This window comes from Terrapene carolina, unplaced genomic scaffold (genome assembly GCF_002925995.2).
Source record: "Terrapene carolina triunguis isolate 2854851 unplaced genomic scaffold, T_m_triunguis-2.0 Scaffold62, whole genome shotgun sequence".
In the NCBI taxonomy this organism is placed as follows: Eukaryota; Metazoa; Chordata; order Testudines; family Emydidae; genus Terrapene; species Terrapene triunguis.
In genome coordinates, this window is record NW_020664413.1 from 49,494,074 (window position 1) to 49,520,814 (window position 26,741).

General features: G+C 41.2%; 2 protein-coding genes across 4 annotated transcripts in view; one reads left to right on the forward strand and one right to left on the reverse strand.

Moving 5' to 3' along the window:
- Nucleotides 1-12,625, forward strand: part of MFSD6 (major facilitator superfamily domain containing 6) — a 39,311-nt gene extending 26,686 nt beyond the window's left edge. For both annotated transcript variants that reach the window (XM_024197758.3, XM_024197759.3), the window contains 4 exons: nt 5,929-6,090; nt 6,749-6,847; nt 8,639-8,919; nt 12,275-12,625. In XM_024197758.3, the coding sequence (XP_024053526.2) occupies nt 5,929-6,090; nt 6,749-6,847; nt 8,639-8,919; nt 12,275-12,439 (707 nt within the window). In that variant the 3' untranslated portion in view covers nt 12,440-12,625. The remainder of the gene's footprint in view (nt 1-5,928; nt 6,091-6,748; nt 6,848-8,638; nt 8,920-12,274) is intronic.
- A 3,491-nt stretch (nt 12,626-16,116) lies between these two features.
- Nucleotides 16,117-26,741, reverse strand: part of NEMP2 (nuclear envelope integral membrane protein 2) — a 28,602-nt gene continuing 17,977 nt past the window's right edge. Inside the window, exons 7-9 of one of the 2 annotated variants that reach the window (XM_026647637.2) lie at nt 26,395-26,620; nt 23,787-23,963; nt 16,117-16,327 (exon numbers count right to left, since the gene is read on the reverse strand). In XM_026647637.2, the coding sequence (XP_026503422.1) occupies nt 16,315-16,327; nt 23,787-23,963; nt 26,395-26,620 (416 nt within the window). In that variant the 3' untranslated portion in view covers nt 16,117-16,314. Of the gene's footprint in view, nt 16,328-16,932; nt 19,639-23,786; nt 23,964-26,394; nt 26,621-26,741 lie in introns of those variants that run through there. The other variant, XM_026647636.2, reaches the window with a different exon arrangement.

Sequence of the window (26,741 nt, forward strand, 5' to 3'; positions counted from 1 at the left end):
GAAACACTTAACTAGTTCTAATCCAAACAGATTTCTTACTAGGGTTCGGTTTTAAAGTAGTTTGAAATTGCCAATGCTATATAGACGTCCATCGCAAAAACCAAATGATTTAGTAACGCACAGAAAATAAAAAGCTAACTTCATCCTATTTGGCTCTAAAGGAGGGATTAGGTTCATTTTGAAGGGAATTAAAAACACCAGGCATTTCTCTGGACCATATTGTTCTAGACTTGGGGTGTATGTGCCTTTTTAGTATTGTAGCCTTTGTTTTCCTTACCAAATTAATTAGCATGGTACTCAAATTATTAAAAGTACACCAGAAATGTTTTGGATTTGCCAGGTTTTTAACTTGATGATTAATATTTTATTCTTTTTTTTTTTTTTTTGTAATGGACCGTCTGAATGCATTACATAAGCTTTTAAGTGATTTCCTTAATCAGCATGAGACATAGTTTTCTGAAAACTGAATCACCCTTGTTAGTTTACGCCTTTAAATTGGAGATCAAGAAGACAATAGTTACTTTCTACTTACAATGAGATCAATCAGGAATCTCATCATTATGTAACCAGTAGGTTTTTCAATATTAGTACTTTTAAAATTATTTTGGACCCATGTGTACTGTATAAAGTAGTCTGAAAATCATTCAGCATGTCTAGCATAAGTCATCTTTCAACAAGCTTGATGTGTTATAAGTAAGAACAGACTCACAATTCAAAAATTATTTCTAGATGTGTACTTAATCATGGTGTGTTCTGTAATCTGCTGACTAACCCTCCATTACTAAGTTTCCTGAAGCTCCCAGATATTTTTGTTGTAAAGTATCTAAATCAGACTTTTTGCAGAGTGAAAAATAAACATAGAACTTTCTAGCCATCAAATAGGCTCCTGACCAGAAGATCAATTCCAGTATATTGCCATTCATTAAATGAATACTGTGGAATTTTGTATGTCAGTATGCAACCTACAGATTTGTTACTCTTCTCTTATTTAATTTAGTTTATGTGGCTGTTCAGTCTATCTACACTGATCAGCAATTGCAGAACCGAACTGTCTCTCCCTGATGTTGGTTAATAAATCAGGTACATAGGACTGATCCTTGTTGGTTAAATCATCCATTCTCCAAACCATTTTTCTAACTGGCAATTGGACAAATGCTAGCAATGGCTAGTCAGGGGACAAGCTGTGACTATATTTAATTCCACCCAACCTCGAAAAAATATCACCACCCAATCCATGAGGGTTTTTTAAAGCAGAACCACAGTAAAATAGCTTCAGGTGTGTTCACCATGTAACTCTCTACAAAATTGCCATTTTATTCTTGCCTCTTGCCCCAAAGTCAGGATTTCAAATTGAGGCTGCAGATAGCAATCTTCCCCTCTCCCTGCCAGCCGATTGGTTTTTTTTATTTTTATTTTTTCTTGCTCCATGACATCTGACCACTATGTTCTGCCTTAGGCAAAATTGTCTCTGCATATTCTGTTTTTCCATGGTAAGAAAAAAAATAAAGGCACCCAAAATGTATTCTAATTTGATTAGCCAAGAGTGCTTCAAATGCATATGCATTATTTATATCTGAAAGGACCGCTACCACTGTTAGTAATGGAAACTGGTGATGTCTGACAGCCGGTGGGCAAAACTGTTTTGTAATGGCATGCTTAGTCAAAGCAGACTTACAACAGTGGGAGAAATCCTGTTGCGTCTGACTCAAAACAGCATAAGCAAAGCTTACTGTACCTTGCCTAACCCTGAGGAACCTCTGTGGTCTGTCAGCCAAGATCTCCCAAAGCCAAGTGCAAATGCAAAGTGAGTAGTGCCAAGAGTTTGGAAAGAATTGATTTTGAGATGGTTCTTAGAACATGCTTTTATTTTATTTTTTTTTAAACAGTTTGATTTCCATAGTGGTATGTCCGTGTACATATAAGGATTAGCCTTTGAACTCCTTCCAATGTGGCAATAATGTTAAGGCTTTTCTACAGTTAAAACATATATCAGCATAACTGTGTCAGTCATGGGGTGTGAAAAAACCAAAGCCCCAACAGTAGAGCCAGACTGACAGCACCCCGGTGTAGATGCCGCTATGCCAACAGAAGAGTGCTTCTGTTCACATAGCTAGCGTTGTTTAGGGAGGTGGTGTTCCTACCCTCGCAGAACTCCTTGTACTGTAGGTGTTCGCTGCGTCTAAACTACAAGGCTGTGCTGGCAGCTATAGCTATGCCTGCACAGGCTCAGTATTGCAAACGTAGCCTAAGAAACATTGTCAATGTGATTGCCCGTAAGCTATGAGCCAGTCTTAGGGTTTGTGAAGCCCCCAGCTACTTTCATGAGGAGGAGGAGCTATTGACAGAAAGATGGGTTGTTGCTAGGGCTGTCAAGTGATAAAAAAAATTAGTCGTGATTAATTGCGCTGTTTAATAATAGAATACCATTTATTTAAATATTTTTGGAAGTTTTCTACATTTTCAAATATATTGATTTCAATTACAACATGGAATACGAAGTGTACAGTGCTCACTTTATTTTTTATTAAAATGTTTACACTGTAAAAAAGAAAAGAAATATTATTTTTCAATTCACCTAATACAAGTACTGTAGTGCAATCTATGTATCATGAGAGTTGAACTTACAAATGTGGAATTATGTACAAAAAATATCTGCATTCAAAAACAAAACAATGGAAAACTTTAGAGCCTACAAGTCCACTCGGTCCTACTTCTTGTTCAGCTAATTGCTCAGACAAACAAGTTGATTACAATTTGCAGGAGATAATACTACCCGGTTCTTGTTTACAATGTCACCTGAAAGTGAAAACAGGCGATCACATGGCACTGTTCTAGCCAGCGTCGCAAGCAGGGCCGTCCTTAGGATTTATGGTACCCTACGCAGTATTATTAAACTGGTGCCACTATGCCGGACAGCAGCCTGGGCTCGCAGCCCAGGGGGGTGGGGGGGGAGGGACGAGTCAGCAAGGATACTAGGCTCCCCAGCCCACCTCTTCTGCCTGTGGCTACACCCATACTCCACTCCTGCTCTGCCCCAGGCCCTGCCCTCTCCCCACTGTCTCCCTCCTCTCTCCCCCCCCCCCCCCCCCCCACCCCCTTCCAGCCAAATCCCTGAACCCAAAGAAATTGCAGAAGAGTGTTTTTTTTTTTTTTAAAGAAAATGGAGGATGTTTTCCACTGCATGCCAGATGGTGAAGACTGCACATGCAGAAGGTACCTAATTAAAAGCACTAAACTTGGGAATAAAAAATGTCAGTTGCAGGTATTTTGATATGCCCTGAAGTTTGTCAGAGATTTATTTGCAGAAACTTTGTAGTAAGGGCAAGTCAGCTGTCTTGCTGAATACAACATTAAATATTATGGAATACACGATGCAGCTCTTCTCTGTTTTACATTTTCTTAATCAGTATTTCTAAATTGATTTTATATTTTAAATGTACTCTTAAGCCTTCATAAAGTAATCATTCCAGATTAGTACATATTTAACTCACTGAAACAAAGACATTATTTTAAATTAATCAGTCACAGAGGTTTAGTGTGTTCAAAACAATATTCATTGCTTTTAGAAAAAGAGAACACTAATTTACTTTGTGTGATCTCCGTACCAATAGACTTGTTTATGAAATTTCACCAACTTTAAAAAATGTTTCCAAAGATTTTAGGCATAACAAAGGATTTTATATCTTACTAAGTACTGATTTTGCTAGAGGGTTCTCTAGTTCATCAAATAGTCAGCAGTAAAGAAAGGGAAACTCATTTGTCCAGCTATCTGGAAGGAAAGGGGTGTTGTCCCTTTAAGGGCTCTTCAACAGAGCGGTGAAGGGAGATAGGGATGGACAGAAAGGACAGAAGACTTTGGAAGCAAGTTTTGTGTACTATAATAATTAATATTAAAATGTGTATTTTAGATAAGGATGGTCCTTTGAAGGATTTATTTCAAAAACTATGTCTGAAAATCTAAGCATTTAAGGCTAAAGATGAATACGGAGATTGTGCATCTAATAATCTATGCAAGAATTTTTTTAGAGATGTGATTTTATAATCTTCTAATGAAATATTTTTAAAGCAAATTTTAAACTAAGGTCCTGTAGACTAACATGTTCTGAGTAAATATTACAGTAATGCACAACTGTTTTTGTCAGTAAATTCAGAAACTGACCATATATACAGAAGCTCCCCGACTTAGGCAGTGTTCCGTTCCAGATCACATTGCATAAGTCGAATTTTGCGTAAGTCAGGAACGTATCTTTGACTATTGTGCGCGCACCAAAAAAAAAAAAAAAGCTTACAGAACTTGTTTCGTAAGTCCGGATTTCCGTAAATCGGGTTTGCGTAACCCAGGGAGCATCTGTACCTAGGGGTTGGCGAATGCCTGTTAAATGGCTTCATTACCACTTGAATGGCTCTTTAACAGTTTCAATGTTGTGCTAATAGGTCTGGAAGGCTTTTTCATTTTAAGTTACTAGATCCCCTAGGGAGGAAGACTCACCAGGCTAGCTGTGGGAGCCTGCAGGAAGGGTCAGAACAAGGATAGGAAGAGGTGGGAGGATGGACACTAAGACCCAGGGGTGCCCCTAATTTCCGGGTGCCCTAGGCAGCCGCATATGCCTAAGTATGGCCCTGGTTGCAAGATATTTACGTGCAAGATATGCTAAAGATTCATATGTCCCTTCATCTTCAACCACCATTTCAGATGGATGCTGATAATGGATTCTGCTCGATAACAATCCAAAGCAGAGCGGACTGACGCATGTTCATTTCATCATCTGAGTCAGATACCATCAGCAGAAGGTTGATTTTCTTTTTTGGTTGTTCGAGTTCTGTAGTTTTCGAATCTGAGTGTTGCTCTTTTAAGACTTCTGAAAGCAGGCTCCACACCTCGTCCCTCTGAGATTTTGGATGGCACTTCAGATTCTTAAACCTTGGGTCGGGTGCTGTAGCTCTTTTTAGAAATCTCACATTGGTACCTTCTTTGCGTTTTGTCAAATCTGCTGTGAAAGTATTCTTAAAACAAACGTGATGGATTATCATCTGGGACTGCTATAACATGAAATATATGGCAGAATGTGGGTAAAACAGAACAGGAGACATACAATTCTCCCCCAAGGAGTTCAGTCACGAATTTAATTAATGCATTTTTTTTTAACAAGTGTCTGCGTGTCCTCTGGAATGGTGGCCGAAGCATGAAGGGACATATGAATGTTTAGCATATCTGGCATGTAAATACCTTGCAACACCGGCTACAAAAGTGCCATGCGAACGCCTGTTCGCACTTTCAGGTGATGTAAACAAGAAGTGGGCAGCATTATTTCCTGCAAATTGTAACCAGACTTGTTTAAGTGCTTGGCTGAACAAGAAGTAGGACTGAATGGACTTGTAGGCTCTAAAGTTTTGCGTTGTTTTGTTTTTGAGAGCAGTTATGTAGCAAAAAAAAATAATCTACATTTGTAAGTTACACTTTCACGATAAAGAGATTGCACTACAGTACTTGTATGAGGTAAATTGAAAAATACTATTTCTTATCGTTTTTACAGTGCAAATATTTGTAATAAAAAATGAGCACTGTATTGTAATAGAAAGCAGTATATTTGAAAATGTAGAAAAACATCAAAAATATTTAATAAATTTCACTTAGTATTCTATTTTACGATTAATCGTGATTTTTAAAAAACGCAATTAATTTTTTGAGTTGCGTGAGTTAACTGCGATTAATTGACAGCCCTAGTTGTTGTATCTCTAGGCAGGTTGGGCATCACAGAAAAAATTGAAAGCTTTGTTATTTCATGAAAGACTGAGGAATATGGCTGACTTTTGTACTTTATTATGAACACTTCCTTCCCAGGACATTTAACTGCTGCTGTCAACTAATAAATGAAAACCGATCATGACAGCATACTTAGTGCTTTCTAAAATGTTTCCTCTCCATAGGTGTAACCCATGCAGCCATATGGGCAGCTTGTATTTCGTATCTTAGTGCTGCAGTGCCTCCAGAATTAAGAACTTCAGCTCAGGGGATTCTACAAGGTCTCCACTTAGGTCTGGGCAGAGGATGTGGGGCTGTGATCGGAGGGGTTTTGGTCAACTATCTTGGTAAGCAAACATTTTATTTAAGTGTGATTGCAGTTTCTTAGTAGTGCAGCAAAACTGGACTAAAAGCATATGTACACTTAATGTATTGCTAATGAAGCCATATTTGTTACACTCAGTCACATAAAAAATCTATTTATACACGTGTAGCTTTGTACATTGATATATGTGTATGTGTTTGTAATATTATGCCTTGAATTTTTAGTATTATGTGAGCAAATCCACTCCTAAGCACTGCCCTGTCCTCAGCTAGGCAGCTGGATGAATCCTTCATGAGATGACCAATGGCTGTTCACTATTGTGTGGTTGTCATGCAACCTCTGCACACTCAATCGAGAAGTGAAAGCATAATTTGTTCAGAATCCATGTAAAATAACCTGCTGCTGAAAGTGCCAGAGGGGGGGTGGGAAATAACCTAATGAGTTTGATCTTGGATGGACTCTGATGTGGTATCCGGAGTAGATCAAAAGGACTGTTCATCCACAAAGAGATTAGCAGAAGATCATACAAAATGGGCTGCTATGGTTGCAAACCTCCAGCAATGGAGATGCCATATAAAAAGAAAGTTTAATGGGATATTAAGCACCGAATGAAGTCATCACAATATCTGTCTTTTCCTGTATTACCTAAACAAATGCTCTAAAAATAATTCTCATTACAGGGGCTGCTGCAACATTCAGGGGGATAGGAATGGCCTGTTTAGTGATCCTACTACTCTTTGCATTAATCCAGTGGCTAGCTGTTCCTGATGAAAAAGAAGGTAAATACTCAGGTCAATGAGACCAAGACTGTCCCTATGTTCTTAACTCGAGACACTGTGTGATATTTGAGATATGTGGTCATAATACAGGAAAACTAGCCCAGAATCATTCCACAGGAGCTGTGACATTTTTTTCATTAATCCTATATATTATTATTTTTACAGACAGAGAATAAACCTGTTTCATAGAGATGAAAAATAATAAGCAAACATTTAGTGTTTTACCCAAATGTTATTTTTATTCCATACTAAAACCTAGGTAGATCTGAAGTTCATTTTTCTTTATCCTAAAAATACAAGTGTTGTCCTTCAATAGTTCTTGAGTTGCCTGGGTTTAAGAACGTTCAAATATTTGTTTTGCCTTAATTTCTTCCACCTGTGTTCAAGTGATAATGGCACAAAAGAGAAACTTGGACGGGATAATCGCTGTTTGTTGCATATGGAGTATATGTGTGAACCTCCCAAATGGATTCATATTTTTCTCTTGGGACATAGTTCTCTAGAATTTAATATTCCAATTATTCTTTTTCCTTCTGCATCTGTGTACTTGTTTGTAAATCTTAAACATAAATCTTGCATCCACTTAAATGTAAGCCTAACTTTAAGCATTGTAATAGTCTCATTGATTTAAATGGGATTACTCACATGAGTATAGCTAAGCATGTGATTAATTGTTTGCCATAGCAGTACCTTAAGTATTTTACTTGTTTGTATTTTATTTAAGCTTTCTTTTGAAAATGTCTGAGGAAAAATTAGTATATGTCATCTCTAGACTGTTTTACATGACACAGAGCTATTGCTATTTAATATATATATTAAAATAAAATAATAAAATAAGTAGGCTAGATTTTTTTAAGCAATATATATATTAAATTAATATCTATCTATCTATCTATCCTGCAGCAATCCAGAATCTTTAGGGCACAGTTTTAGGCAATAAATCACTGCATTGATCAGATATTTCCAGGCAATTGTTAAAACCATCTTGGTCTGAAACAGCATCATGTCACCTATAAGAACTGAGGGAAAAGTGGATCATTTCTACCCTGTGTTAGAACTGGCTGCTTGTAGCCAAAACCACCACGACAGATGCTTGGGTTTCCTTTGTTGTCACCAACTCCCTAATTTCTCTGTAACTTCCTGGAGAAGGGTTTTTCTCTGATCTGTCCATCAGAAGAACAGTAAATGCATAAATTTAAAGTCAAAAGACACTATCATGATCATCTAGTCTGATATCCTGTATAATAACAGGCCACAGAATTTCACCACATGATGCCTAGTGGTTATAACTATGAATGGTCAGTCACAAGGAAAGAGTTGGGTGTAAAGAGTGAAGTTTACTTTTTTGTTCAAAAGCCTTACTAAATTGCACTTAACATGGAAATACAAACATATACTGAAACAAAAACAGATTCCTGGAAACCACTCCCTGGACTTGTGGATTACCTTTTGGTGGTCTGTCTGAACTTGCAGACCTAAAAGAACATAATTTTTAGTGTATATGCATAACTCTGCATATTTTCCAAACATACATCTCACGATTATTTGATGACCAGTGTGACACGGGCTTTCATTAGAGACCTTACATGACATTCTTTTGGTGAGCCCAGAGGAATCCCTGTACCCACTGCCAGTTGGTATCAAGAGGTCCTTGAATCACAGTTAGGGAACAGAGTAATCCTCAGTGTGTTGCAAAGCATGTTTGTGTATGTTCATGTTCAGTGCTTTGATTCTCAATTTCCTTGTAATGATCACTGACTTCATTGATGATTATGTTGCCCTATACTTCAGAGAAGACAATGCTGGCAGAAAGGATCCCAGTGCCTTCCAGCCCTGTTCCCATAGCAACCATCGACCTCATACATCAACAGTCAGAAGATATCATGCCTCGAACTGAGCCCAGACTTCCTCCCAAGAAAACGAAGCACCAAGAAGAACAGGAAGATGTGAACAAGCCTGCGTGGGGGATCAGTTCTTCTCCCTGGGTTACTCTGGCTTACGCTGTCTATCAAATAAAGGAGATGGTACAGCTGTCTAAAAGCAATCTGATGCCTGAAAACCAGCCTTTGCAGGTAACCCGCTCTTAATACACAATGTTCATATCACCATTAATGTTAACCTAAAAATATCCTGCTGAAGGTTTTAAGACCAAATGTAATCTACAGCACCATAACATTTATTAATATCTGGCAAGCATTCTCCATCAATATATCAGAAACTTGGAGTTGTGTAAAGCAATAGTTGAACAATAGTAACAAATACAGTTGTTGCATGTGTATGATACAGGGGGAGTGTTCAGTAATTCATTTGAGCAGATCTTTCTGCTACTTATAGTCTAATTTCCACTTTCTCCTCTTCCCCTTTGTCATGACAAGCTGGGATATACTGGGATTGCCTCTTAAATTGACAGTGTTTTCATATTAGTTTGAACACATTTGTGTACTTGCAGAACTTTTGTGGCTTCAGGGTGAGCATTAACAAAGTTGCATAATTATTAAGGTGTAACATGCCTGTCTATCTTTTTTTTTTTTTTTTTTTTTCGTTTTAATTAAATGTTTCCTTTTAGAGATTAGCCTGGAGGCATGGGGGGAGTGAGAATTGCCAAACATCCAAACTATGGTGGAAATGGGCACCCCAGCGAATTAATAATGGAATATGAAGCCCTTCACCCACTGGAGCTTGGCCTGGGCTTGTGGTGACTGAAAGTGACTACGACTTGAGAGCTGTTCTGTGGCCTGTGTGAAATGAGTTGTTGTTTTCCAGTGTTCACATTACAGAATCCCCCAGCACCCTTATTAGGAGTCTTGGCAGAGGGGCCAAGGATTGGACGGACTCAGAGACTGGACTATCATCCGATCTTTTGGGGTGCTCCCTCCAGAACGGAGTTGGAGCACAATGGTTGTTGGTGAGGCAATGTAGGGAAACTTGTGCTGCTGCTGTCAATGCTGGTTTTTAAAACAGTGTGGGTAATAAACTTCCTGTCTGCCTGGGGGAGGAGTGGTGCAGTTTCCCCCTTACATATTTGCCATCCCATATGCACCCAGATGTCATTTCCACCAGTCCTACCTTTGGAAGGTGATGATTTTGGACATGACTTTGCAGATGTGGCAAAGCAACATTTGAAGAAATCCCAACTTCACCAGCTGTCTCCCTCCTCCCCCATTGGCCTATATTCTTGTAAACATCCCTACGCATATATTCCCTTCTCAGTATGCATGCTGAGCTTGCATTAGCTTTAATGAGACTAACTTGCATGCCTCAGGGAGGTGAGCATCCATATTGAAATGACTCTAGAATGTCTGTTTATACAAGAAGAATTTCAGACACACATCTTGGAAAAATCAAATGTCTCCTTTTGAATGACAATGAAATCCTCATTGACACAGTGCTGTCATGTTACTCTCTACACATGCCACTCGCCCAAGCAGTTTTCCATCAGTCTTCTCTTAAGCAATTATTAATATAAGCCCAGCCCTGTTGGTGGCATCAATTGGAAATTGGAGAATGGCAGTCACACAGAATCTGCCATACCTCCCAGGGCAAGAAAACTGGTTTTTTGTTTGTGGTAAGCTCTAGGAGAGAGAATCAACAAATGTTCATAGTGTTGGAGATACTCTCAGTAAATGACTTGAGCAATTAGGAAGGACTCTCAAGTCTTTTATTGCCTCCTATAACTCTCTGCCATCTTCAGGAACATGTTCTCTTAATAACCTCTTTCCCCTTCTCATAACTTCATGCAGCTATTCATGGAGCCTTTTTATTAATGCTATTAAATTTTGGGCATCGCATTATCTACTCCACACGTGACTGATAGAATTGAGGACCATTCCTTAGATAGGATTGTTAGTATTTATGGGAACAACAACATCTTTATTAGGAGAAAATTGTTTTATTAAGGCCCCAATCCTGCAGTTGGATCTGCACTGGTATATCTTTGCACCCATGCAATGCCCCACTGTCTCTCATTAAGGCCTGTGTTTTTAGGGTCAGACATCAAAAACCCTATTTCTTGCTCAACCAAATCCAAATTTTAAAGTTAGGCTAAATAGGACTCTTAATGTTTCCTCCCTCCCCTGGCTGGTTGCACTCGTATCAGGGCAGTCTGCTGTTCTGCAACTGGCCAGTTTCAATGATCTCTGTCCTCCAGATTGTGAATAAAAGATGGCCAATGAGCATTCAACCCTACCACGACAAGAAGGCACTTAAGCACCTGCAAAGCATAGCTTCTTTTCCCACTGTATTGTATGTAAATTTTTGGTATTTAAAAACTAGTGTAGACCCAGAATGAAGCAGTATTCCACACGCATGATGCATCTCAGCTCCATGAAGCTAAAGATATATTTAATCATTTCAGCTCCTTGGAGAAATTGCCTGCTTTTACAGAACACACCCACATTTTAATTCTAAAAATTAAAAAACAAACTCCCTATGCATTGCTGTTGCTTTATTTCACCTTATTCTTTTAGCCTGAATTTAACAAAACACTAAACCCAGAAAAGGCTGCCTAGCTATCTTGTTAAACATTTTAAATGGCATTCCTAAATAATTCACATGAAAGTTGGTCATTTGAAGGAGAAACTTGAGCATAGAAAAGGGGATTAATGACAGAAAAACTTCGGTTCCTCCTCATTTCACATTACTGCTTGCTTATAGTAATCCTTCAAGGAAAGAGCATGCTCACCACTCTAATTACTTGATACAAAACAAATCTTCCAAGATAAATCGTGAGGTTAGAAGATGTTGTAGTACTAATATTGTACAAGACTTTTTTTTGTCTTTGGCCCTCAGGGAATGCAGCTAGCATTTGTCTTTAAAATAAGATCACATAATCTGGGAAAGCTTTTAAAAATGTGCACTGAGCCTTTTAGAAAATTGTTCTCAACTATTTTCTTCTTGACTGAACCAGAGAATTGCCTGCTTGAATCACTGACCTAACTGTTATTACTAAGAAAAGGCCTATTGCTAAGTAAATTGGATGAAATTTATGTGCTTTTACTGCAAAAGTGCTGTCACTCAGTGGCTCTGAGAAATATCTTACTTAGAAAAAATGTTAAGGAAATATAGGTGGAATTGCAGAAGGGAGAATGAAGTATGTTTTTAGCAAACAATGCAGTCATAATGATTATTGTTGTCTGTATACAGTAGAAGACTATTCATAGTTTTTGTCTTAAAACATAGCGAGTTTGTTTTTTGCATGCTTCTTGTGGAAGTGCAGTTAGGAAAAAAAATGGAAGGTAAGTTTTCTGCTTGTTGTTACGTTCATATGTAGATAACATTACTATCTTATTGCTTTCCTGCTTTATGTTCACTTGCTGTGTTGCATGCATTCAGTGTAAGAACACTTTCCGAATGTGTCTGAATGCATTTTCCCATAGGGTAGTGTAATGAGAGTATGCACTTACATTTGCATGTGTTCTCTCTCTTTAGAAAGCCAGTGAGAATCAGAGTGCTCCAGCAGCCAGTCCAACAGAACAGCCCCCAAATCTGAGAGAAACTGATGAATCCAGAGATTGTTCAATACCTGCAGCGACACTCAACTCCCAAACTGACCCAGAGCCCCCTAGTGTTGGATCAGCTTCCCTTTCTCAGTAATGCTCCATCTGCTGCTGCAGGGCACTAAGATGACTTCATCTTATCAAATCCACTGCATGAAATTGTGCTGCTCTGCTGGGAAATGGTGGAACAAGAGCTCAAAAGAGCCCTTCACCTTATGTGACTAGGAACTACAGGCGCTCAGCACGTCTTGAAATCAGACACATCACATGATGCAGCACAAGCTTTTAAGACCATTTATATGACAATATACAGTAGCAACATTGCAGGGGAAGCTAAAGGTCTGGAAGGCTTGGTAGAGGAAATGGGACTGAATCTCACTGCCTTAGAAATTCTCAGTTGCTTTGCTAAAGTTTGGTCAAATGTTATGAGATTCTTTGCAATCTGTAGAGAAAGGGGAGCTTATACTGACAGTTGTGTAATATGAAGAAAAAACACTAAGTCACTTGATATAATTTCCCCTATTTGATGAGTTAGTTTAAATTTAATTTTTCCCCACAGAGAAACTAAACTGGAGAAGAAAACACTATGGTCTTTCTTTTTAGGAGAAAAATTGCATTTCCCTGGAAAAGTTAAATAAACTAAGAGACACTAGACAAAGTAAATACATAAATAAAGGTGCAGCCTAGTCTTTTGCAAAGACTTCTCAAAAACCTTGAATAGCTTCAGCAAGAATGTTTTTATAATGTGGTGATGGATGAAGTGACACCAAGTGGAATCTTTGAATAGTTAAGCTGCCATTAACGCTCTTCCGAGAGGTAGGTTTAGTTTGGCAAGGCATAAACTTTTGAAAAGGGCATTTTAGAAAGAACCAAATGGAGGTGAGGTTAAATCAACTCAGTATGCTTACAGCCCTTCACTAAACGGGGTGTTTGCTAAATGTATGTGTGTATAATTTTAGGTTTGATGATATGCCCAAGACCACAGACCTTGGTCAAGATTGGGCAGTTTGAGATTGATTGAGAGTGTCCACTGGAAACATCTTTTTATTTTATTTTTTATTTCATCATATTAAATATTGTTGAACTAAGTGTTCCTACTATGGTTATGTATAGAAGATAATAAGAGCTTCAAGTGCCTGGGGAGGGAATTGCCTATAAATCATGATGATTGGGGGTAGGGAGGGGGAGATGCTATTAACAGGAGTTTCAATGAGCAAAACCCTCCGAAATAAAGAAACATGATTAAATTGACCGTATGTTTAGAGACTTGTTTTACACAGACAGTGTCAGACACTGGAAGATTTTGAGTTATGTCTAGTCATGCTTTTCAATGTTAACTGTAGCCAGCCCACTGGCTGGTTCATAACACAGATTGCTGCTGAGAGGAGAACTTGGGTTCAAGGTTGAAATCAATGGGGTGTAAGTCAGGACAGTATTTGGCCCAGTGTCTCACATCCGTGAACTGATCCGGAGGGGCTGAGCCCATGTAGCTTCCATTGAAGTGACTAGGAACGGCAGGTGCTCAGTCTGTCTTGGAATCAGACACGTGCTCAGCAGGCTTCCTTGCGGAAGGTGCATGCTGCCTCACTTGACTTCAGTGCACAGCCTGTGGCATGATACAGCTGGGTGTGAGGGAGGAAGAGAAGAATGATGGTTTAGAATGAAGCGGTGAGTGGAAATTCCAGACCCTTTGATCCCCAGTTGGATGAACTAAAGCCTCCCCTGCTATCCTCGCACATGCCTTAGCAAGGCCTATGGGGCTGAGGTCGAGCGCACACATTGGTGCCTGGGACCAGCACCACAAAGAGAGTACAATTAAATGTTAATAACTAGCCACTAGTTATGTTTTGCACTTGAACTTAAATGTACTGTACTGTAAATTCTCATGACTCGTTGAAGTGTCCTTTAAAATCAGAAATGTATTTATTGTATGTTTGTATAACATTTTGGGAATGGAGAACTGAATGGGTGACAGGCTAAAGGTGTTAAAATTTTCTCAGCTAAGCGAAAACATTTATACAGAGTTAATGCAATATGGTGTTACCTCAACTTCTACTGAACAGCACCTACATTGTGAGGTGGAGATCTTACATATTGTGTTTACACTTCCAAATTGTTTTTTTGAAATGCCTGCTCTTTTGGAACTGTACATTCATTCCCGGTTGCAAAGTGAACATGTACACATGGGTTTTGATATTTGTGAAAATTGTAAAAGTGCAGTAAGAAAAATATAAAATATCTATAATGTGTTTAAAAGAACCTGTCTGAATATTTTTATTAAATTTCCCATTTTGCGTAATCACATATTGGCCACATACATGATGATAATCTGAGTTAAAAAAAATCAATCCTAAACAGCTTTGGCAAGGTTCTCCCATGAAAGATTTTGCGTTGCCTTAATGTATATGAGGTGAAAGGCAAATCAGTGTATCAAATCAAAATCTGTTTGTGAGGAAGAGCAGAATGTAGGAGCAAATCACCCAAGTCTCATGGTAATGGAAAGCTAGTAGTGGGATGATCTATAAGGGGTCAGTGCATCCCAAACAGCCCGGCATAGATGGATGAGTGTGGTTTGAGTTATGCAAGTTCTTCTTATTGCAGGCCAAGAGATAAAGTAGAAAGTGGTCTGAGCTGCCACTTGTAACCACATTTTCATAACTTTCTGAATATTTGTATCTTAGCCCCAATAAACCCATTTAAGCAGCCATCTTCAACGTCTGATTCTAGTCCTCTTAACTGCGAATTCCTAACTAAATGAATATATTTGCACCAGTGTGTCCAGTAGCAGTGTTTGTTGGCACAGTGAAGTTTATCTTCACAGAACAAATTTAATTTGCTTTTTTCTTCTGACTGCTTAATTTGTGGGGCATGTGGGAGCAGCAGAAGGGGGAGATCTTGGGAATCTATCGATCTTCCATACTCATTAAGTGGAAATCTCCTACAAAGCCCAACCAGAAGCTGGGAGTGGATGACGGGATGGATCACTTGATAATTGCCTGTTCTGTATATTCCCTCTGAAGCACATGGCATTGGCTGCTGTCAGAAGTCAGGATATTAGGCTAGATGGACCATTGGTCTGACCCAGTAAGGCCATTCTTATGTTCCTCCTCTTCAACCGTACCTATCTTACTATCACCACACTGTGGTTCTGCTGAGGTCTGGCTCTTCTGTGGGCATGGAGAAGGCTGGGAAGATTTCACTCTATGCAAACACTCTCTGGGGGTTGGGGGGAAATAGAGAAACACCTCTTTGAAGCAGCAGGGGAACTGCACCCTTTAGATGTGTTGTGAGGTACAAGACCAAAGGACCTCAACCTCCCCCCGAAGGACAGGTGCACCCACCTGTCTGACTGCTCTTTGTGACGTGTACTGTTTTCATAAAGTGATTAAAATGAACCAAGCAAACGTTGCTATTTTTATTTAAAAGCTTGACACAGCATAGTATGTCGAGTGCACTGTACATGAAATTCATATATTTCCAAAACCTGAAATTGTTGAAAAAAATAAATGAAGCAGAGGATAAAATAGTATGCAAGCCTTCGTTAAGGGAGGAAGGATGCTCTAATGGTAAAGACACAGGCCTGGGGCTTAGGAGATCTGGGTTCTGCTCTCACAAAGACTTAGTGTGTGACCTTGGGATGTCACTTTCAACTCTCGCAGTGCTCCTCTAAAATGGGGATAGTACCGACCTATCTCACAGGAGTGCCATGAGGATAAATTCCAGTGTTCTGTAAAGTGCTCAGAAACCAAGTGGGTGACTGGGGGAGAGGGGAAGGGGGGTTGTTTACATAGATAAACATTCATAAATCCTCAAAGTTCATGATCTTAGCGATATTTGGAGGCTTTAAAGGTTTGTTTTAATGTTCTTTCTGAGCTAGTCATTAAAACATTCGTGTGTATCTCGGGCTGCTGTTGCTCTTCTCTCCTGGGGGTGCGGGGCGAGGTGTTTGAAGCAGCCGCCCTACTTGATCATCTACTGAAAAATATTGAGAAAACAGGTAAAGTGCAGGAAAAATTCAACTGTATTGAATTGTTTTTTTCCCCCTAGTGAACATATTAATGTTAATAGTGAGCTATGTGACTATATCATTATGGAGGTGCAGGCAGTCCCTGTACATCACCTTGTGGCTCAGTTTGGTACTGCAGCAGTGCCCCCCTCCTTCATTTCCCCTGATTGGGGGGGCCATAGGTTTGCTTTAACACCCGGAGGGGAGCTAACACACACTAACAACATAAAGTTCTCTTTTATCAAGGCTTCAGGAGAGGAGTAATTCAATTAAAACCCGCCCATAAGGTCCTCACCTCAGAACCTGTTTCAACTTCAAAATTTAAATCCATAAACAAAGCCTCTAGTTAAGCTCCAGGACACTGACCAGCCTGAGAGAAAACAACCAACACCTGCTATCACATGCACAGTTTCTACTTCCCTCTCTCTTGCTCAGTTTCTTTTCTGTTTATCTAGCCCAGCCCTAGGGTGGAGCAGGGTCTCCTTGATTACACCCCAGGCGGTCCTAGCTGTAGGTTCCAGCCTGTCCCTTAAAGGGGTAGTACATTTCTTCACAAGGATAATATACTCCTGTGGGGGGGGGGTATCATCACCAATCTATTAGCTGCTTTGTTTCATAAAGCTCAAGGGGGTTGCCTGGATTTAAATTGGGACAAGATATGTCCCTTTAAAAAAAAAAAATCATGATTGTGAACCTTCAGCTACCTGAGCACTGTGGCTGAAAATCCTTTACTTGCTTCAGTATGGTGCAGAGAGCCTGAAATGTGTCATACTACGCTGCCTTTCCTTGACAGGCCAGATATTTATAACAATACATTTCAAGTACTTAGCTTCAACTATGTAGGTGTAACATAAACCTCCTCCAGCCATGTAAGGCCATTGTGCTAGAGGAGAGATCCACCACTCTGCAACGCAGCCAAAGACCTTGGACTTTATCCACCTCTCCTGTGGTTCTGACCACTGTTTGGTGAATGTATCTACTAATGTGATGGGTTTATCTTGCTAGTAGTAGAAAGCACCAAAGCAAGCCCAATATGATGCTGGGACTGGGATGGAGAGATGTGGCCGTGAATCTAGCAGAGTCCTCCCCCAGTATTTTATTGGTGACAATTACAGACTTGCTCAGTAGAGCCCTCTTGCTGCTAACACAATCATGGTCCCAGTTTGGTTTATAAATTTTAATAAGTAGGGCTTATCTTCTCTCACACACCCGCTGTATGGCTATAGAATGAGCTTGTCTTCCTGAATGAGCGAGATGGTCTAATGGTGTTTAATTAGGTGTTAGGCTTCTCTTTATTGAAAAACAGAAAAAATCTCATTTTAAAATTTTAATTTAAACTCTAGAGCTTCCTGGAGTCTCCCTATAATTCTCTCTGGGAAGTGCTAATATAAAGGCAAGCTCTGAAGACTTTTCAGTGTAAGGAGGCACCCATGTATATGGTAAGCTGTTTCTTTTTAGCACTGTTTTATGCTATTTGGGTCCCATCTCGTGTCTCCCCCCCGCCCCCCATGGGGAGACTAGCAACTGAGACATCTCCAAGCATGTTCACCAGCAAAGGGGAACTTTCCTTTTGAGTGTGCCCACAGAGTCAGCCTGGCTTCAAACCCAGCGCAGCCTGTTCTGTGGAGCGACACCTTTTAGAAAGAGGTGAATGTTGGAATGGGACAGTTCCTGGAGGGTTTGGAGTGGCAGTTGGGGGGAGAAATGATGGCCCCCGTTCTCCTACAAAGAGATACTTAGTGGGGTTAATGGGAAACAGAGTGTGTATGAAAAGTGAGGGGTAAGGGACACAGTCTGAAGGACAACAGAGAGGGAGATCCCATTTGTACAGGGGTAAGGGGAGGATAGATACCCACAGAAGGAATCTCCTATTCTCATATGGATGTTGGCTGTTGACTCTAATTATTTTCTTGCCAGGGTAAGATCCTCACCTCCTGAGGTAAACCCTGGAGAAGGCCACGCGGTCAGATCTCCAGGAGGATCTATCCAGCACTTCCTCCCTGCTTGTGGTCCTGGGGGCGAGGTTTCTTCCCAATCATGAAATGAGCTGCAGGACCCACTGCCAAAGCTGGTGGATTCCCAGGACACCAGGGCCACTTATGGGTGCTCTGTACCGCATAGCTTCAGCTTCTCCCTGGCCATCCTTACCCCAGGTACCCGCACTGACGGAGGCTCCTTGGAGCAGCTAATACAGTCCCAGGCTACATGGCCTTTACTGAGCACACTTGTGGGGCTGGAATTGTGGGGTTTTGGTTTTTTGTTTTGGTTTGGGGTTTTGTTAGTTGTGGGGGAAGATTGAGGCTGAGAGGAAGAATAAGAATACAGTGAGGAAAACACATTTCCCTCTGCAGCTCCCAGAGGAGGAGATGGAGAACTGGATCAGGTGGAGGGCCCTTGGCACAGGGGGCCACAATGAAGAGGGCAGAGATGGGTGGGAGAGGAAACAAAGATGGTGGGGGCTAGGTGTGTGGCGTGGCTAGAGTAGAAAGGCTAAGGGAAGAGCAATGAAAGCAGAGGAGCACAGTTGTGCAGGGCTCTCAAGGAGAGGGTGAAGAACTTAAAACTCATGGAAGGTGAGATGGAGGGATCAGAGCGGTAAGCAAGACACCTTAGGAAAGGAGTTCAAAGGAATTTATTAGCAGATAGAGCACTTAGTAAAAGTGCATCATAAATGACTTCCTCTTCATCTGGCACTCCCAGCACTGAGGGCATGGAGAGAGAACAGACCTCTATAGAGGCAGTCTCTTCAAGGGAGTTGAGGTACAGTGGTGGAACAAGTTTGCACTGCTGCTGCCTGGTACCTGCCCTGTAAATAAACAGGTGAGGTAACAAAATACCAACTACATGAACGTAACATTCACTTAAGAAACCAAGCAACTTACTACTGTTTTGAACAGTGAAGCTGGAATAAATCCTTCAAAGAATCTTCGTTGCCCTCTACAGCCAAGTCAGAAGTAGGGCTCTCTGAAACAGCACGCATTTAGCCTAGGTAGCCTTCCTTTCCAACTTGATTTCTTTTTCTTTCCTTCCAGGGGATTTTCCAAATGGTTCAGAATAATCCAATACTGTTGGAGTATGAAACATTTTCACTTTCGTTTTGTTCCTGCATTTCATCATCATCTTCATAATCATCCTCCTGAATGGAATTAGCTAGTTGGTTCTGCTGTGGCTCTGGCTCTATGCTAAAGAGCTGCTGTTCCAAGAAGGAGCCTCCAATGCCATATAGCTCATCATATGCGTTCACTTCTGCAGGTGACACGTGGGGAGATCCCAAAATAAAGTTTGCAAATCTGCCAGATTTAAAAAGGGGAAAGGATCAGGCAGGAAGAAAACCAAATACACAGAATGCTGCCAATTAAAGCTGACTTGAAGCAGAGACCTGCATGTTTTGGGTATGTGTATAGACAGCATTCAAAGCAGGAATCATGCCCCCATGGCATGCTGGAGTTTAACCCTGAGCTAAGGATTCACACACACAAGAGGGTAAATAGTAAAGGGCAGCATACAGTACTGAACTTTGTCACCTCAGTTAGCTGTTTTTCTTCGTCGTCCTCCTTTCAAATGTTTTCAGTCTTCGCTTCATGCTTTAATTAAGTAATTTTGGTTCCTTAGAGAGCGAGTAGGGCATAGTGACCGAGCCAGGCACATCTGACCTGTGTTTCCAGCTCTTACTGCTCACGGTGTAGACCTATGTAGGTCACTTGCCTTCTCTCAGTTTCAGTTTCTCAATTAGCAAAGTGAGGCTAATAATACTTTTTTCCCAAGAATGTTATGAGGATTCATTAATGTCTCTGGAGAACTTGAGAGAGAACCCCTGTAACTTACATAGTCCTTTATTTGAATTCAAGAAGTGCTGATACTCTATTCCTGACAGAAACAAGTGCAAGAGCTCAACACCCAGGAATTCCTGCACTACAGCATCGCATACAGCCAGGCCCTGTAGACTCTGCAGCAACTAGGCCTAAACTCTGCAGCAGGATCCCTGCTCTCTATGGCGCTCTGGTGTGACAGGCTGGAATTTCTGCAGCAGCTCCAGGTAAACTCCAAAATGGAGGATTCACTGAATAAAACACGAAAACAAACAGTACAGTAATATTCTGTGTACTACTTGAGAGCTTATATTCCATGTATTTGACACTGGCCCATGCATTTTGACATGCTGCCAATATTACTTTGATAAAGGACAGCTGCACTGCAGAAGTCAGAGGGGATGCTGGAGGTTTTTGGAAAGTGGGGGCCTTTTGGTGAGGGGTTGTAAGAAAAGCACATTAGCGAAACAGCTCTGTTACAGTGATCGCAAGTTAAATAGTTAATGTTAATATTCATATCATTGTCATTATATTTCTGAGCTAAAACTTCAATGAGTTGAAGAGGGCTGTTCACTCTTCTTACAAATGTACTTCAGACTCAGGCAGACATCATTGCTTTGGTTTCATTTGGTAGGTTTTCTTTGTTACCATAAGGGGAAGAAATATAATTATTCTTTAATGAAAGCTTAGAGACATGGTCAACTTAAGAATCAGACTTCTGCCAGACTCTTTTATTTACATACTATTGTTACAAATAATTCCTGAGAATAACTAAAAGCGATTGGAGAAAAATATCTCCTCACTTTGTTTACTTTGTGCATTTGGCAGCATGTTGCACATAACCAGTTAGTTTTCCCTCTGCTTGGTATGGGTTTTTCCATGGTAATAAGCGAGACAGACATTTTTGAAAACTACAAAAACCTGACTACAGAAAGTGTCATGGGAAGCCAAGTGCAGGTGCACTTCCCATTCCTGAAACTCCTTTGAACTCAGTTTTGATAACAGATTAAATTCCAAGCTGATGGTGCTTTAAATTCTGAAGCACAATTCAGGGGCGAGGGTGAGTTCTGTGGCTGCATAATACCTAGAGCCTGCTGCTAATATTTTACGGTTCTAATTTTGGTTTTCGGATAAGCATGTTGGAATTCTTATGTCCCTAACTCCTCTGGCTGCCAGCCCCTATTTTATATGGCCTCTCCTTTATAGCCCACCATCATTCTTCTAATTTGCTAGCGGTGTCTCTGTTGAACTGTTCCAGACACAGTCTCTCCATCCACTCAGATTCCCAGGGGCAGAGCATGCCATTTCCACAGCATTCCTAGTCCTATTTCAGGGCATGTCTACAATAAATACTATATTAGATCCTCACTCCCACTCTGCCCCCTTTATAGCCACTGCAGTAATTACTGTAGTGGTTCATGTCCACACAACCCTCCTTCAGTTCGTGGAGTGCTTCCACTGACCTAAGAGGGGCGGTGTGGGGAGCCCCAGGGCTTCCAGGAGCCCAGCTGCCCCACAGGCTCCTGGCTCCCTGCCAGCTCTCTCCTCCCCTCCCCACTCTCTGTTCCCTGCTCACCGCCCCCCAGCTCCTGCCTCCACGCTGGCAGCCTCATGGGCTTCCAGCACGGAGGTGGAAGCCTCAGAGCAGCCAGGCTCCCAGCCAGGAGCCCAGGGGCAGCTCAGCTCCGAGCAGGGAGCCTGGAGAATGACAGCCAACAGCCAATGCAAGTAACACAGTGTCTACATGGACACTGCGTCGCCCTAACTACACCGACATAAGCCCTCCTATGCCTCTCATGGAGGTGGAGTTGTTATGTTGGTGTAGTAGGGCACTTACATCGGTGGGCGCAAGGCTATAAGGTGGATAGAAAGCTGGCTAGATCATCAGGCTCAACGGATAGTGATCAATGGCTCCATGTCTAGTTGGCAGCCGGTATCAAGCGGAGTGCCCCAATGGTTGGTCCTGGGGCCGGTTTTGTTCAATATCTTCATTAATGATCTGGAGGATGGCGTGAATTGCACCCTCAGCAAGTTTGCAGATGACACTAAACTGGGAGGAGTGGTAGATACGCTGGAGGGTGGGGATAGGATACAGAGGGACCTAGACAAATTAGAGGATTGGGCCAAAAGAAATCTGATGAGGTTCAACAAGGACAAGTGGAGAGTCCTGCACTTAGGACAGAAGAATCCCATGCACTGTTACAGACTAGGGACCGAATGGCTAGGAAGCAGTTCTGCAGAAAAGGACATAGTGGTTACAGTGGACGAGAAGCTGGATATGAGTTAGCAGTGTGCCTTTGTTGCCAAGAAGGCTAACGGCATTTTGGGCTGTATAAGTAGGAGCACTGCCAGCAGATCGAGGGACATGATCATTCCCCTCTATTTGGCATTGGTGAGGCCTCATCTGGAGTACTGTGTCCAGTTTTGGGCCCCACACTACAAGAAGGATGTGGAAAAATTGGAAAGAGTCCAGCAGAGGGCAACAAAAATGATTAGGGTGCTGGAGCACATGATTTATGAGGAGCGGCTGAGGGAACTGGGATTATTTAGTCTGCAGAAGAGAAGAATGAGGGGGGATTTGATAGCTGCTTTCAACTACCTGAAAGGGGGCTCCAAAGGGGATGGATCTAGACTGTTCTCAGTGGTACCAGATGACAGAACAAGGAGTAATGGTCTCAGGTTGAAGTGGGGGAGGTTTAGGTTGGATATTAGGAAAGAACTTTTTCACTAGGAGGGTGGTGAAGCACTGGAATGAGTTACCTAGGGAGGTAGTGGAATCTCCTTCCTTAGAGGTTTTTAAGATCAGGCTTGACAAAGCCCTGTCTGGGATGATTTAGTTGGGGATTAGGTCCTGCTTTGAGCAGGGGATTGGACTAGATGACCTCCTGAGGTCCCTTCCAACCCTGATATTCTATGATTCTATGTAGTGTGTACACTGACATAGTTAGGTCGACATAAGCTGCCTTATGTCGATCTGTGTCATGTAGACCAGTGCTCAGCCTATGGAAAAAGATACATTGGCTGTCACTCCAATTGGTTTGTTTGGTAATGCAGAACCTTATGATTATAGGGCCAGATCCTGCCAGCATTTGAGGTGAGATCCTCACTCCCACCCTGCCCCCTTTACACCATGTACAAGACTGGGAAGCAGTGTAGAAGGATCCTAAGAGCTCCATACCCAGCCAGGGGATGATTCCCACGAAAGCAGGCACTGTGGGGACAGCCATCCGGCTGCTTTCTGAGGACCCCTTTGCAAGCTCCAATGTAGGAGGCATACCAGGAGCAGGAATGGGAGGATCCTATCAGGGACAGGGCTACAGGCATCACTGCAGAGATTCTAGGCTGCCATAACTTAGAGAGGCTCCCAGGTCTGTCTAAATTAGCTGAGAGGACCCAGCAGCCCAGAACCAGAAGGGCACAGAGGTCCCTTCAAGCCACTTTAGCCCTTTAAGCTGCAAGATCTGTCCCCTGGGACACCAACAGGACTATTCTCGTGAACAGAGTTACATGTTTGATTGAGTGTTGGCAGGATCAGGCCTATAAATTATGCTGCTTTAAGGAGTATTTGGCTCTTCTATGTAACAGTGACTATAAAATACATTCAGTTTTAAGAGATGAGTCTTTCTTACTTTTTAGGGGACTGGAGTTTGGACACCGCTAACCAGGAAGAGAAATCTGGACTCCTGCAGAATGAGCGTAGCTCGTCCAAGGCTTTCACAGTCTCTGTTTCCCCCTGCTCCCTGTATTCCTCTTCAGTAAGAAGCCGAAACACTAGTTTTTTTGATTTAAAAAAATTCTTGATTTTTCTAAAACAAAATGAAACACAATTCATATTTCCAAATCTATCGCACATGTTACAAATACACTGCTCCCCACATCACTATGACCTTTTCTTTCTTTCTGGCATCTACTATTAAGGGAACAGCATAACATCATCTTGCCTTTGCATGGGGAGAGGCAAATAGCTACTTTAAAAGTCCAACATAATGAGCCTGATTTTCATTCCCAAGGTCCATGTATATTTGCCTGCCTCGTTTGGGTCAGATCCAAAGTCACTGAAGTCAATGCAAAGTCCCACTGACTTTCAAAAGGTCCTTTATATACACAGAGAACCCTGATGGAAACTAATAAATGGATGCTTATCTAGCCATTTGCAGGTGCAACAGGGATTTGCACATGCAAAATAGGCACACAGGGACGATGGGGCTGAAAATCAGGCCCAGTGTGCGCTTGGAACTTTGCAGATGAACAGTGCTCTTAAAATCTTTTGCAAATTGTTCATATTGCGCCTTAAAATTACACAGCTGAGTAGTTTGAGACAAAAGTATTTATAATCTGATGTAGCTGTTATGATGCTGCATAGTAATTTATAATGTATTTAGATATCACTTAGACAGTCTGCTGTGTTCTGTTCCCTTCTATTGACTGCTTTCCATTTTTGTTGTTGTGGTAACTTTGGAGTTAAGACGAGCAAGGGCTGGATGCCCATAAACAGAGTTTAAACTCTATATGAATGTACCTGCGCTAGCCAGCTGTGTTTGACTTACTCCCTCAAGACAATGGGAAATGGATTGAGGCTCTTGTTTGTCATTGTTCGTGTGGTAAGGGTCAAATCCTGATGCCACTGAAGTCAGTGACAAAGCTCCCAGTGGGCTCAATGGGACCAGGTTCTAGAGCTTACTAGGAGAGCAGATTATCAGCAGTATGTGCAGATGGCTACTAAACTGAATTATGCAGTTTGCTTCCTCTGTGATCATTTTTATCAAACCGTCAAGGTTTGGGTTTGTTCTGTAGAATTAAGTAACAAACAAATAACTTTAAAATGTACTGTTTGTAAAACCCATCAAAAACTTCCTTTCTGAAAGAGATTTTTGTATTATATTGTATGTGCTACCACTCTCTTGGCTCTGCAGGAGCAGTCAAAACAAAAACTGAAATCACGCCAGAGGTCAGCACAGAAACAAAGACACTTTGACATGTCAGAGTATATACTTACGGTAAGGTATATTCTGGCTACATTCAGCACTGGTTTAAACTGGTACTTCTCCCATTGACTTCAGCGGGAGCTGAGCACCACTTAGATCAGATAAATGTTCTTACATGCTGCTGTTTAAAGCAGGTTCTTCTTTTCAGCTGGGGTGGAAAAATCTGTGTTTGTCAAATGACAAGTTGTGCTAAAAACCCCAAAACCCACCACTTATCCAAGCTTCTAGGGGAAGGCAAAGAAATAGTAAAATGGTTTTTAAAAACCAAGTGGTGGTAAAGCATAGAAAATATAAGTAATAATTAAGTTGCTGTGGTTTGTTGTAAAGCCAGCTTCAGTCTTTGACTTCCCGTAGGCTCCTTAGTTCAGTGTAACAGGTTGGGACTGCCTTTAGAATCATAATTTGTGTGTTACTGTTGACATGATAAAACATATTTTAAATTCACAGGACAATAGCAAACAGAAGCTTGTTCCCATGTGGCTACACCGCATATACAGGAAAGCAAAAAACAGGATTGAAAAGTGTTCCAAACTACGGTCTCCATCCTGGAAGCAGCTCCAGATGGGTGGACCCCAGCTCCAGCACACAGCCCCACTTCTATAGAGTGGGCTCCATGCAGGTCCAGGTTTCTGCCCCTATTGAGCTCAGTATAGTGTTGGGGCCTGGTAAGTGTAAATAAGGACGTCTGGGGTGAAAACCTGGGTCTATTGAAGTCACTAGCAAACTCCCATTGACTTCAATAGGGGTAGGAGTTCACCCCTGAACTCTACCCTTGACAGTGATGACCAATTAACCTACAGTTTTATCAGAGTATCCTAATGTCAATATCTCATGTCATCTTGTGGTAAGTGTTTTGTCCCATAGGAATCTGCAGGTAACTCTTGTTAAAAATCAAAGTCCTGTCAGACCTATTAAACCATGATGTTGTCACTGCAGTCTAGCCAATCAATCGAATGAAAAGCCATCAGTTACCAGATGCTGCAGAAAAGCTGTTCAATTTGTATTTATGAAGGTTATAGTCACAGTTCTCTATACAGCAAGATCCATGCTTAAAACTCCTGCATTGAGAATTATTAAATTCTTATGCATTGGGGTTTCGAGCCTTGTCTCTAATGTAAGTATTCATTAGGTAAGAATATGTACTAGGATTAGTAACTGACAGATAATTGTCATTTTATGTGGGTTTTATTATTAACCTTTTAATATTACCTTATAATACAGTGACTTATACGTTCAGAAAATGGATACCAACCTGCCCACAAAGCAGACCATGCCAAGGGGATAGCACAGGCCTTTTGAACAGAGAATGATAGCTATTACTGCATATGCAACCTGTGGGATGGTGACACCAAAATAAATCAAGACAAAGGCTATTAATTGTAATGTCCACGTCAAGAGGGTTATGCTTCGCTCATTGGTAAGTGGTCCATGCTTGTAACAAACCACAAAGCTGATAAATCCAACAGTCAGAAAATACCCTGTGAAAGCAGAAAAAAATGCCATATATAGAATGACACAAAGGATTAACTTTAATAATAGACTGACAGCTTAAAACTGCCACACAGCAAATCTCACTGTTACTCCTCATGCTGTCTACTA